Genomic DNA, 13,976 nt, shown 5'->3' with positions numbered 1-13,976 from the left:
CAGTAAATGAAATGAAATAGACGTGACGTGTACTAATTACAGACATCGTGTGGAATAATGTTTAACAAAGGCAATTACAAATCAATATGATGTAGGGGTGGGAATGTTAATGTGTCCTCTGCATGGGTACAAAGCCAATGGTGAATTAGAAACGACTTATCACGGCAAGGGGTGGGGATATAAACCATTTTAAAGATAATTAGCGATGTATTATATAACAGGGATGTGACCTTAGGAGTTAATTATATTTTGCAGTAAAAAAATTACAGTAAACCTGTAAGAATATATATGTTTAAGTTTGGACAATCATTTAACCATGAAAGTTTAATGTCAAAAACAAAATAGCAATTGTTTTGACCTTGAGATCAACGGTAAATGTCATAATGTCAGATATTAGACTGTTATGATATCTGAGTCATGGCTATACACTGTTTGCCAAGTATAATAAACCAGTGTCTAAAACCTAAATAAGTGTCGACTCTGACAAGCGTGTATCAGAATAAAATCCCCATAAAAGAAGAAGAATACTTGTGTATCCGTTCATTTCATCTTGGAAGCCAGGGAAAAATGACAAAGACAAGTGAGAACTGAGTACAGAATAAACTGATGTTTCTTTCTAGATGCAATGAAATATGGAACTGTTTTGTTTTCTGTAATTATGATGTGTATAATGGCAATGACGAAAAATGGTTTATCTTTCCTGTCGTTGTCAAATGATTTGTGAAATATCATGTAAAATACATATTTGTGCTTATCTTGCATTTTGGGTTTTTTTTCGTTTTGTTTTTGTGTTTATATAATTTGTTTATCAAAATGAACAGTTATAATTGGACATGCAAGTTACTAATAAAAGTATATTAGTCCGGGTTAGGGTGACGGTTGTCGCCTTTTAAAACGTTTAAACATGCTGCATTTGTTTGCAACTAGTCAGGAACATGTTTTGCAATGTCGTGATTCTTAAGTGTTCCTCGTTTCTAGTTTTTTTTATTAGATTGTTGGTTTTCTTGTTTGAATTGATACATTAGTCATTGTTTGGTCCTTGATAGCTTGCTGTTCGGTGTTTGTTTACCTTTTACACGTTGTGACTTGGAGTGAGAGTAGTATCATTGGCACTCATACCACATCTTCTTATTTCTATATATGATGCAGAGGTTATTTCTTTTGAGTGGATGTGTATGTTCAAGCAAGGATTCATATAAGATAGATTCTTACAATATGCTCCCCACAATTAATCCATTGTACAATTAAATAAATATAATAAATGAATTAAAATGTCTGATATCGTGGGTTCTGACACCGGCCTGGTAAAACCTAAGACTTTAAAATCGGTATTTGCTGATTTTCCATTAATCAATTGGCATTTAGGGGTAAGAGCAAAGACTAGTTGGTTCGGAGTCAGAATAAAATTATAGTGTCAAGTTAGGGTAATATGTCTTCCTGCAGACTGTAACCTTTTTAGCTATCGCATTAAAAATTAATGACACAAACAACCCATGCAGCAAGACGATGTCCTTTGTGTAAACATGAATTATCATTGAAATGGTCAATTTAACAAATTAACTGTTAACAAAACTTTGAATTGTTTGAAAAACTACGGATAATCTATTCAGGAATAGATAACCTTTGGCGAAATTTTCAGAATTTTGAGCCTTTTATGATCTTTTGACATTTTTTTTATTCGACCGTCACTGATGAGTCTTTTGTACACTAAACACACGTCTAGCGTACGAAATTACAAGCAAGATATCTTTGACTATGATTTTTCCCTTTGATATTCAATATTCATTTTTTTTTTTGACGTGTGAATATCTGATTAAACAAAAATAAACGAATCTTTTATTCTTTTGAGTATGTTAAAAGTCAATATACTATTAGTACTGTTAATTTTGAGGAGATATGATTGATCAAATGTTGTTTTCTGCCCGTCCAGTGGCAAATACTTGCATGCATATATATATCGGACAGTTATGTAAAGTATTTGTAAACAAGAAATACGAAGTAGCACGCGTTGTCGTTGAAAAAGAGCAACGGGAAGGTGGGGGACAATAACAAATCATAAGTCCAATAAATAAATTCAACACCATGACTAAAAAATTACTCAAGATACATAATTTAGATCATAAAAGTGTAGGATAGTTTTGTTTGATCTTTATTATTGTAACACTGACACAATGATTAAAATTGTCACATGGTGTCTACTTATGTCATATGAACTACAATGTATGTTATTATTCACAGTTCTGTAATTTGTTTTCGCCATCTGTATTTATATTGAATGATTGCCTGAAATGTTAACTTCGCATGCCATACTTGATAGAAATGCAGACGTGAAAGAAAGCACTTTTCACAAAAGTGTCAACGGAGATTTATATAATAGGGCTCTTCACGGTTAGTTCGGCCATATTGGATAGGGGGCAGATTTTTATAATGAAGGTAAAAATGGTGTGAAAAATACGAAAAAACATCATTTAAACAGAGCAGTTGCTTGGAAACACACATAGGATTTCCCATACTATTTCCACCTCTTTCTAAAAAAAATCTGCTCCCTATACAATATGGCCGAACTAACCGTGAAAAGCCATATTTATACATTCCTGGACGACTCTTTCGTCAATTAAAAAACAAAATACGTATAGGCACTATTTGAGCACGAACCAGTTATGATATAACTTTGGTTTACAATTACGTTCCAGAAGTTTCTCTGAAGTTTTTCAAAGTTCCCTCTGATTTTTGGTCAAAATTCGACGGTCTTCTAAAATGTAACTTTAAATTCATGAATAATAAATATCCTGTTTTACTTTGTCAAATTATAATGTTCGTCCTAAAGAAACACGACATTATAGCGTAGCATGCATATATACAGTCTGTCGTCGAATTCAGTGAATACCGGAAATCATATACGGTCCGCAGATCGTTTACAAATTTCGATGATTCAATGAAAACAACGTCGATTTTTGTCACTTTTTTTAATTTTTAACTATGGGCGTAGCAACGGCCCACTAAAATATTTGAAAACGTTTATGTTGAATGTCTGATATAAATATGATCGTGGGCCGTAGGTACGCACCTAGTTTAAAATACAGAAAAAGGTTTAGAAACTGCCATTTTTCTGCCCTTTTCGCGAATCTTGAGGTGTTTACAGCAACAGAGCATGAATAATATCAGTGGAAGTTGAAAAATCTATTGATGTTTACTAAAATATAGGTTTTAAACTTTAAAGATATAGTATTTTAATTAATGGCAAGTCACTTTTAATTTGAACGAAATTAGGGGGCTGTTCTCTGATGCTTATCGTACCTTGTCCTTTGACACGATTTATCGAAATTTCCACTACATAGTGTAAAATAAAGAACGCTTTACTGGTTGTTGGTTATTCCTTATATAACACGTTTACATACAAATATTTGTCATAATTTACGACGACGAATTAGAGATAGCAATGTAGCATTGCAAAAGTCTAATCCAATTATTGCCATTTGCAAGCTTAAGTAGGTAAAAAAGACATTCAGTTTAAAAACTTTTTTTAAAGAATTGTAGTTTTTAATAGTCAATCGAGCTCGATTTTTTTTATCATTTTATCTTTTTACAGGAAACATTTTCGGTAAGTAATGAATTATGTTTTATACTCATTAGTTATAGAAATAATAATCTAATCAACTTAACCAATATCCAGTTAACAGTAATATAAATTATGTATTTGTTCTCGCTCTGTGCATTCACTTCATGGTCTTTATTTGTTTTTCTTTTCTTTGGATGTAGTCTGATTTTTTACTCACCTTAACTCATGAGTTATCATAGGAAACAATAATGGGTTCATATAGCCAAATTGTAGTTTGCCAAAGTATAGAATATCCTACTTAATATATATGAACCAATTAAAAATATCTATGTTTTTTTCTGGTATGTGCTTCCGTTCGATCCCAATTGCACAATCCACTGAACATAAGTATGATGCATCCGTGTACTATGGACACATTCTTGGTTTATTTTCTTGGAATGAAAAACAATTAGAACAGGGTCACTATGAAGAACGTTTCTATTCTGCATTAAATATGTATAACCGTCACCTTCAGGAATAACAGAATGCTCGTCTGATTATCAATGAATCAAGTATGTCCTAATCTCGGTTTTGACGTTTTCATTGAGAGTAATTAAAATGCTAGGTTATTCACGTACAGCATAGTCCGCTTATCCTGTAGACGAAACCTGTCTGGCTTAATGTGAAGTTTATGCGATACAATGATTTGTGCTTATCTTATGATTTATTTATCTTTTCAAGGTATTTATGTGATTTGAATATTGCTAAACTGTTAGCTTATACTTTTCACATTTTCAATTGCAAAAGTAAACACTGAATAATAGAAATTGAACAGTCGTCATTTATACTTAAAAGATGCTCTTAGAGGGATGACAGACAGCTGTTAGGAGCTTGATATGCTTCAATAGCATATGCATGTAGCATAATATTTGACAATGATATTGTCCAATTTTTGAAATAAGACATTGAAAACTTTTTTTTTATAATAAATATTTAAAAAAATGTTTCCGTGACCAGTGAAACGAGCTGATTATTATATACTTTTGGAAATTAAAAAAAAAATCATGGATTGTGTAGCCAAAGGATAAAAATATGTTTAGCAGCAGAAGTTTATCTTCGGATTTGGCTGCCGTCTGAATATTCTGGATAAGTTGCTTGCATGTAATGCTTCAATTGAACCTACAATGTAAAGATAATCAACAAGCTTAAATTACAGATATTACCTGAGTTAAAACAAATTATGGTCACAAATGTATTAAAATTCTGTTGATTTTATTAGAAATAAATGTTGTCAGAAATAAATCATGATTATCTCTTATATTGGCAAATAGCCTCCGTATTCAGTTATTTATGTAAGAAAATTGAGAATGGAAATGGGGAATGTTTCAAAAGGACAACAACCCGAACAAAGAGCAGACAACAGCCGAATGACATCGATGGGTCTCTAATGCAGCGAGAAACTCCGCATGCGGAGGCGTTTTTCAGCTGGCCAATAAACTTAAATGTATACTAGTTCAGTGATAATTAACGTCATACTAAACTACAAACTATACACAAGACACGAAAATTGAAAATAATACAAGACGACTAACAAAGGCAAGAGGCTACTGACTTGGGACAGGCGCAAACATGCAGCGGGGTTAAACACGTTTTTTGAAATCTCAACCCTTCCCCTATACCGTTAGCCAATGTAGAAAAAACAAACACACAACGATACGCACAGTAAAACTCAGTTCAAAAGAAGACCGAATCCGATGTCAGAATAGGAAACCACAGAAACTAAAGCAAATGACAATGATACATTAATTAACAAAGGACTACTGACATGCCAGCTCCAGACCTTAATAAAGCTGATTGACAGATTATGTCTTCATCATATGCAGATCAAGTACAATCCCCACCGTTATAGGTTTATCATTATACCATCATAAAATATATGAGACAAACATAATCCTTATAATGCCAACAACTGGTTTTAGAATAAATGTGTTTATGACAAGGGGACGTCACCATCTAAAAATGAATAATAACGGTAGGAAATGAATAATCATCTCTTTTATCGTAAATTTTGGTATTGAGTTTCACGTTGGTTATATAGATATCGAAATCGTGGAAAGGGCAGTGTTCAGTATTATATGTATTTAAAGTTATTTCAACAGAATAAATTTGATAGTATTGACTTATGAATAGTGATTTGTCTGTGTCTGATTTTATCATGTTTAATAATTAAAAAAAATATCATATTTTCCAGTCCAATCTTCCAGATGATGAAAATTCGAAAAGAGAACTTGGATTTGGGGATATATTTTTGAATAGATTATTTCATACGAAGGTATAATTAATTTCAAATGAATGAGTCTATCTTTATTTGGAATGTATTTAAATATATATATCAGTCTCTATAAGTCGACTCTCATTCAACAGAAACAATTAACTAAATTAAACGCATGAACTTCTTCTGTAAAGAAAATTAATGACCAAGGATTACATAAGTGGTATTCTGATTCGTAAAGGTAAAAAAAGAGTAGTGAACCAAACAAATAAGACAGTACAACAATTCACACTTACCTCAAGCAACATACTGTTATCACCACTCTATGTGTCGGATGGCTCGGATAGCCTAGATAAACCGACTTAGTACCGGCACACATTTTGATTAAGGTGCCGGTAAAGTGTTTGTCAAGATCAAACAAACAGTCTTTCCTCTTTGTATATTTATTAACGGATACGTGTATTGTTGATTATTGTTTTAAGAACAATTGAGTATATTGAATTAAAAATGTATGCATATCTATGTCCAGTTGCTTCTAACAGACTACATTGATTCGACATTTGAGGAACTAGTGGACCCACAAACGCTATCCAATTCTATTCGTTACTTCCTCTGCATGTTGGATAAAATTGGAGATGACTTTAACATTGATTCAGACGTACTACAATCATGGAAAAATGAGATGTAAGTTTGCCTGATATTTACATACCGTGGATTCATTTATTTTCGTGGGTATCAATTTTCGTGGATAAAGGAAAACTTGATTGTTCGTGGATATTTAATTTCGTGGTTTTGTCGAGGTCTGCATACAAGCCTATAGAAATTTATCATTCGTTAAACATTTAATTTCGTGGTTCCCATGTACCCACGAAATCCACGAAAATTGGTATCCAACGAATAATAATGAATCCACAGTATATGTATTGGTTTTTAACTGCGTTTATACATTCTCAGATTCAATGATCGGGGTAACTTGTTTTTATTCATGTTTTTGTTTCTAAAAATAAATTATTTCTCATATTGTGTTTACTATATTGTTTAATATAAACGCACGTTGTCGTCTCATTTACCATGTCTAGGATCTTTATACAAAATTCATCTTTCAATCTAATAATTTTGTTCTGAACCGTTCATATTTTTTTCTATATTTTAGGTATGCTACACGAATTTTGGCTCCATTGATTGGTAAACCAGACATACTGTTTGACGTTAATGTGCCTGGACATGTCGGGCCATGTTTGGACATTCTAAGACAAGTGTTTGTAGAAAGCTTCACGCAAACAGCTCACAAAGTAAACAAGGTCAGATTTAAAGTATATTTATTTATTTATTTTTGTTATATTTTTGTATATTGGTTTCTGTATTCCAGTTGTAAGTAGTATGTTGCCTAAATACGATAGATACAATCTGAAAGCATTGAATTCATTTGATTTATTTTTCATAAAGAAAAAATGCAATAATGCGATATATGACACCATGAACATCATGGGTACCCATTTTTCTGAAAAAGATGTGCATTTCGACATAATATATCTCTGCGTGATGCTTGTTGCCAAATATTTGAAAATTTAAATTTATAAAACAAAAACACAAAGAGGACAATGTTACGTTAAACCTGTGAAAACAGATATATCATGAAATGATATGATTTATATATTGGTTGTTGATGTAAAATCAATACTATATGTAAACGTTTATATTGCAATTTTCTTTGTAAATGGACAGGATTCACCAACACAGAAATTATTGTTCCATAAAGATGTACCAAGATACAGAAAACTCATAGGTCCTTTCTTTAAAGGGATAGAGCCAGTCAATGATCAGGCATTCTGGAGTGAAATATACGAACTATCAAATGTAAGTATTACTATCTTATCACATTTCAAACTCAGTAGATAAAAATCATGAATTATAACTCTGTATGAAGAAAAACACTAAGATAAATTATCGGATATAGAATTTGAAATGCATAATAATGTTTTTTTATCAATATTTTTTGGTTCATCAATAATGTGTATGTATTTGTATTCAAATTCTGTAGAAGAGGTTAAATTTATAGACTTGCAGTTATTGATAAAGAAATAAGTAAAACTTTTTGTTTGTGACTTATCGGAGCAGTGATAAACGTGAATATGACAGCAACAACAACAAAAACAAAATAAAATCCAGAGGAAAAGCAAGCATAATGCATGGGGTCATTCAATATTTTAAGCTCATGCAGTTTTTAAAAGTTTTAATGAATAAAGCAGAAACAATGAAACATCTGCCATTTTTACACAGTCATATGAAGAACATTTTGCTTCGCGGCGTGTAGATACAATTTGTCTGCAGCATGATGCGTTCACAACAAAAAGATCAAAACCTTCTAATAGATATTTAAAATATTCATTTCAGAAACAGAAAGCAGAATTGAAGTTCAATAGACAGTTGACTTTTCAACAGCTATATGATTTGTTCATTGGAAAGTACAGAAGTGAAGTATGAAAAATTAAACCTATTAGAATTTACATGTTTTATGAAAAACAGGAATCCTGTATTAATGAAAGTTAATATAATAAGACAAAGTAACACTGTCTTCATGCATACGTCATAATTGTTGTTAAATGCATCATATTTGATTTTTATGTAAGTTCTCATAAAACAAAATACTGTCAAAAAGATGTGACCATCATTATCGTGGACATGCTGTATTTGAAGTTGTAGCAAAAACACATTATACAATACATATTTTTAAAGTTCGTCCCAGGCCATTCTTTTAAATTCCTGCAGACTTGCACTAAATTGAGAATGAAAACGTGAATGCGTTACAGAGACAACAACCCGACTAAAAACCAGAAAAACAGCACCAAGACCAAAACAAGACCACCAATGGGCCTTCAACACAGGGAGAAAATATCGCACCCGGAGGCGGACTTCAGCTGCTTCTTACACAATAGTGTGTACTAGTTCAGCGAAAATGGAGATCACTAACTTTGAAACAAAAAAATGAACTATACTTAAAAACATATACTGTAAACCAACTTATTTTCGCGAGCGATTTATTTTCGCGACATTCGAGTGTAGAAAAATAACGCGAATATAAATCGTCGCGAATACGTATAGCTTGGATCTTTACTTATCAAACTAAATCAAGTAGATAGAAAATCGCGAAATTAAATAGCCGCGAAGTGGACTAGAAATCGTAAAACGCGAAATAAAGTATACGCGAAAATAAGTTGGTTTACAGTACACGACCAACAAAGGTCAGAGGTTCCTGACATGACATGCGCAAACTTGCGGCGAGGTTCAACCTGTTTTGTGAAATCTCAACCCTCCCCCTTTACTGTACCTCTTGTCAATGTGGAATAAACAAACACACTGCAATACACACAGTAAAATTCAGTTTAAAAGTCTAAGTTCCGTATTAGGTATCAAAAGAAACTACTAGTAAGTAAAACGACAATGATCAACATAAATTAATAAAGGACTAATAAATGACAGAGAGATGACGTCTTCATCATATGAATATCAAACACAATTCCTCCCGTTAGTGGTTTAGTATCTTACAATCATAGAATATACGATATAGATACCCGTATCATGCCAACAACTTGTTTAAGAATAAACGTGTTTATTTTCTATGCTAAGACCCTATGAGCGAATCAATATAAATTCTCAAAAATACCTTCTTTAATGACTTTACGATAGTATCGTAACTATATCCCTTCTGAAATCCGTTTAAAGGTTTGATTAGCATAAGAAGTTAATGACGACCTGTTTGTGCGTTGTAAAGAATATGAACATATAAGATGGGATGTGAAATAACGTCTTGTTTTTGGTTTTTTAATCAAACATGTTATCATTTAACAAATTTATTTAAAAACACGTATTCGTAGATGGGATCTTCATCAGAAATGCTCAAGACCAAATCAAACGGAAAGATAACAAAGCATATTACAAAGAAACAAGTTCTGCAGTTGTTTTTGATACCAGTTGATAAAGATAATATTTTTTTTAGATACTTGACGATTTTGAGGATATGGAAGAAAGCAGAGACCTCCAATTTGCCAAAAAGGTTGAAGAAATCATAGATTTGATGGAAGAATGTTCTAAAAATTCATAAATGAATATAGCAGAATATCGCAGAAACTGTAATTTTTCACGACATTTAAAACTAACTTAAATGATGACATTTAAGATATCTATGGACATAAATGCTTAAAGTTCGTCAGTAAATTTAATGAAATCAAAGGTTTTGTGAAGTAATTGTACATGCATGATAAATTTAATGACTGTAATAAATATTTTCCCAATAAAGATAACCAACTAGTTAAGTAAATGAATATGGTATGATATGTGGAATTCAATGTTTTATTCTGCATGTATTACTTTACATTTGTGTACTTCTTTTTTAATACATTATTACAATTATACTGCCATTTGTTATGAATAATAAGATTTTTATATTTCATTTTGGAAAAGAAGGTTGATATGATAAAAGCAGTGTAAAGAAAAGGCATCGCAATTTGATGTTTTAAGAAAGAATGACTTTAAGGAAGTGCATGTCTATAGAACCTTTATTTCATATGTGCTCATATTATTTTATTTTAAGTACTTAACTATTGTAATTATGCAAATCTTGTAAGCTAAGTCAAATAAATTCTTTCGGAATTTTTTTTTTAAATATATTTTTCTAAATTTACAGTTAAGCATGAACATTTAGAACTTTGTTTAACTTTATATTTTAGAACTTGTAAGTGAAAACCTAAATAGTATTCAGTCTGTTGCAATTCAAGAATGTCTTTAAGTTTGAAAGAAAAAACTTCGATTATAATCCCTAATAAATTCATGATTAATGTATTCAATGTGGACGGGTTTTAATCCCGCCTACGACAATACAGGTGTAAAATTGATACACAAATAGATGAATATTAAGAATAGTTCACGAACAGAGCGTGCAAGGGATTTAAAAGGAGCAGTAAAGTTTCATTTGTACAAAAATGTACCTTTTAACATGATTAATAATGTTGTATAACTTGAAACAGGTTTTGTTGTTCAGCTTGTTGATATTGAGGCAAATTCCACATTATTAGGTCTTTCCACTTTTCTGTGGAAAGACCTATTGTTTTTCTTCTGATTATTTTTTTTTTTTTTTTTTTACTTCCGCCTAATTTTGTTCTTGCGATAAACATTTGTTTCGCAATATGTCACTTTGATGTTTAGTATATGATATCGAACAGTTTATGCGCTTTTGAAATTTACCCTGCGTAACCGAATACTTTTCTTTGTAGGAGTTATCTCCCCAAACACTGTTTTCCTTGTGCTCACAACTCCTTCGCAACCGTAAAAGATAACGACAAATTTATTTTACAAAATTGCTCGTTATATCCTTTGCATGATTTGTCCTATTTTGACCGAAGCAATATGACCGCTCTATATGAGAGTTATTTCCCCTTATGCATCTGATATAAGTGATATGCATTTCTATCTTATAAACCATAAGTGATAGAGACCTAGGATCTTTTGATTTGAGGTCCTTGGTCCAAAAAAATGAAAATTAGGTCAAGGTCAAAGGTCAAGGTCATATTCTAATATTTGAATTTGGCTTATTTTCACTTATATCCAAAGACCGTATAAGATATCAACAAATTATTTTTACTAAATTGTTAGTTGCGACATGTCGTAACACATAAATTTTTATTGCAAGGGCACGTTGAACGTAAAAGGGAGCTTTCTCCCCTCTTGTATTTAAAAATACGTGTTTGGTGATATAAGTCATTAACCAAATATAATTAAGACCTATGGTCTTTTGATTTGAGGTCCTTAGTTCATGACCTTTAAATTTATCTCAAGATCATAGCTTAATTTGACGTTCTAGATTTTGACCTTTGCTTTTATTTTATATGTATACATGATAAAGCTATGAAAATTTTGAAAAAAAATATCAAACCATTTAACCTTGAAAGAAACAACCGGAAGTGACCTTTTGTAAACCGGAAGTAGCTATTTTTTGTACTTTATTAATATAAAAGTATATAGAACCAGATATTTTTGGAATCAGTGTCAAGTAAATATTCAAATATAATCGTAAGTGACATTTTTCAAACCGGAAGTAACAAATTATCTCCCTTATTTAAAAAAAAATGTATGGAAACCAAATATTTTTGGAATCAGCGTACTAGAAGCTATCATTTGACTATTTATAGACATTTTAAACTTAGTTTCACAACTTTCATATCAAAATACATTGTTTTGATGGAAAGACCTACAATTGTTCTCTGAACAATTGGTTTTTAATTGTTTTAGTGATGCGATTCATGTTTACTGTTGAATAATGATATTACACTTTCATTTTCACTGTAAAGCGATTCATTAATGTTGTATATGCGATGTATTTTCACAGAATAATATTAATTAATTGTCAACATATAAAATCGTAATTTAGGCGACTCTCTAACAAAATTTATGAAGTCAGGAGGATTGTGTATATATGCATACTTAGTGAGTGAAAGTGTTAGCTAATATATCAATAAATTCTGTAAATATGGCATTTATGGCTAATATTGTCAATTCTATTTGTCTGATAATTTGTTCCGACCAAGATATATACATGTATGTAGGATAATTCATACATCACTGTATACAAATATTTTGGACAACTAAGCCAATCCACGTCACCGAAAAAAGCAGTTTTCGATGTCGGTCTAAATAATCAATATACAGAACATACTTATAAAACGTCATTAGAGCTATTTTCCTAATGCTTGCAGTTTAATGGTGTAGTGAGCTTGTTTGCCAGCCAACCAAATCGTTTAACAACAAGCATTGTGAAAATAACTCTAATGGATGCATCATAGATTACAGAGAGAAGCCGCAAAACGATCTTCATTTCATGATTGAGTGAGTGTTAACAATTCTGTCTCGCACAAACAATTGCTTGACAATTTACGCATGGATAGCTGGATAATTGATTTTTAGTATGCCATGAACGACAATCGAGTCACCTTAATATATGTTTGAATTTCTCCCGAATCGTTGTTACATATAAGCAAAATCGTAATTGTAAGAATACAGGGATAATATATTTGATACAGTTTATTGTTACATGTTTAAATGGTTCTAAACAGCGGAGTATAAACGCCGTTCAATTAATTTCGAACTTTAATCGCTGATGTGCGAAGCAATATTGGTAGAAACATCGTCCCAAAATTTTCAACAAATAAAAAAAATAAGATGTGGTATGATTGTCAATGAGATAACTCTCCATAAGAGACTATATGACACAGAAATTAACAACTATAGGTCTTCAACTTCATCAAAAACTACCTTGACCAAAAACTTTAACCTGAAAAGGGACGAACGGACGGACGAATAGACGAACGAACGGTACGACAAACGAACGAACGGACCCACAGACCAGATAACATAATGCCCCTCTAATATCGTAGGTGGGGCATAAAAATGAACGACAAACAAATATATAACACATCAACAAACGACAGCCACTGAATTACAGGTTACTGACTTGGGACAGGCACATAAACACAGAATGTGGCGGGGTCAAATATGTAAGCTGGATCCCAACCATCCCCCTAACATGGGACAGTGGTGTAACAGTACAACATTAGTACGAACTATAAGAATCAGTTGAAAAAGGCTTAACTCATCAAATTGATACAAATAAATTGCATCTAACAAAAACACAGAGAGAAAGACTATTTGACGTACTGTTCAGTCAAGTATGCATTGCTTATGAAAACAAAGTGTACAGTTCCTGACAGCATTGGATATTTTTTATATTAAATTTACACCCTGTGACTATTTTAAAAAGACAGGTCTGTGAATAACTTGTAATTATCAAGCAACAAACTCTCTGTGTAACTTAAACTTGATTAAATACAAATAGAGAATAATTGGTTGGCTTTTACACTAAAGGCGACAGTGTATTTTGTGATTTGCTGTTGTTAAGAGTACATAATACGAATCAGAAACCCGTTGTTTTAATTTTTTTTGCAGTAGTTTCACTTATGAAAGGTGCAGATCTGTGACGGAAAAAAAAAACAGAAAACATACGAACAGAAAAAAAATATCGATTAAGAGTAAACAATGTCCGGAATCAACCATATTATAGATATGAGAAGATGTGGTGTGAGTGCCAATGAGACATCTCTCCATCCAAATAACAAT

At 31.8% G+C, this 13,976-nt stretch overlaps 2 protein-coding genes across 2 annotated transcripts in view; both read left to right on the top strand.

Moving 5' to 3' along the window:
- LOC134701037 (plexin-B2-like) overlaps positions 1-4,229 on the top strand; it is a 48,126-nt gene extending 43,897 nt beyond the window's left edge. Inside the window, exon 27 of the mRNA XM_063562179.1 lies at positions 3,590-4,229. Coding sequence (XP_063418249.1) covers positions 3,590-3,688 — 99 coding nt within the window. The 3' untranslated portion in view covers positions 3,689-4,229. The remainder of the gene's footprint in view (positions 1-3,589) is intronic.
- A 1,523-nt stretch (positions 4,230-5,752) lies between these two features.
- LOC134701042 (plexin-B-like) lies at positions 5,753-10,417 on the top strand. The gene is made up of 6 exons (XM_063562184.1): positions 5,753-5,870; positions 6,340-6,494; positions 6,964-7,111; positions 7,536-7,667; positions 8,205-8,288; positions 9,808-10,417. Exons 2-6 carry the CDS (start codon positions 6,427-6,429, stop codon positions 9,910-9,912), a joined length of 537 nt encoding a protein of 178 aa, XP_063418254.1. The 5' UTR covers positions 5,753-5,870; positions 6,340-6,426; the 3' UTR covers positions 9,913-10,417.
- The last annotated feature ends 3,559 nt before the right edge of the window (positions 10,418-13,976 follow it).

The sequence above is a fragment of the Mytilus trossulus genome, unplaced genomic scaffold (genome assembly GCF_036588685.1).
Source record: "Mytilus trossulus isolate FHL-02 unplaced genomic scaffold, PNRI_Mtr1.1.1.hap1 h1tg000211l__unscaffolded, whole genome shotgun sequence".
Classification (NCBI taxonomy): domain Eukaryota; kingdom Metazoa; phylum Mollusca; class Bivalvia; order Mytilida; family Mytilidae; genus Mytilus; species Mytilus trossulus.
The sequence above is the reverse complement of the archived record's forward strand: the minus strand, read 5'-3'. Positions and strand labels throughout refer to the sequence as shown.

What these genes read in the sequence shown, in the direction of transcription:
- LOC134701042 (XM_063562184.1), top strand. Translation starts at nt 6,427, where the DNA reads ATGTTGGATAAAATTGGAGATGACTTTAACATTGATTCAGACGTACTA. An exon ending in CAGCTCACAAAGTAAACAAG is followed by an intron (nt 7,112 to 7,535) that starts GTCAGATTTAAA and finishes GTAAATGGACAG; the next exon opens with GATTCACCAACACAGAAATT. An exon ending in AAATATACGAACTATCAAAT is followed by an intron (nt 7,668 to 8,204) that starts GTAAGTATTACT and finishes TATTCATTTCAG; the next exon opens with AAACAGAAAGCAGAATTGAA.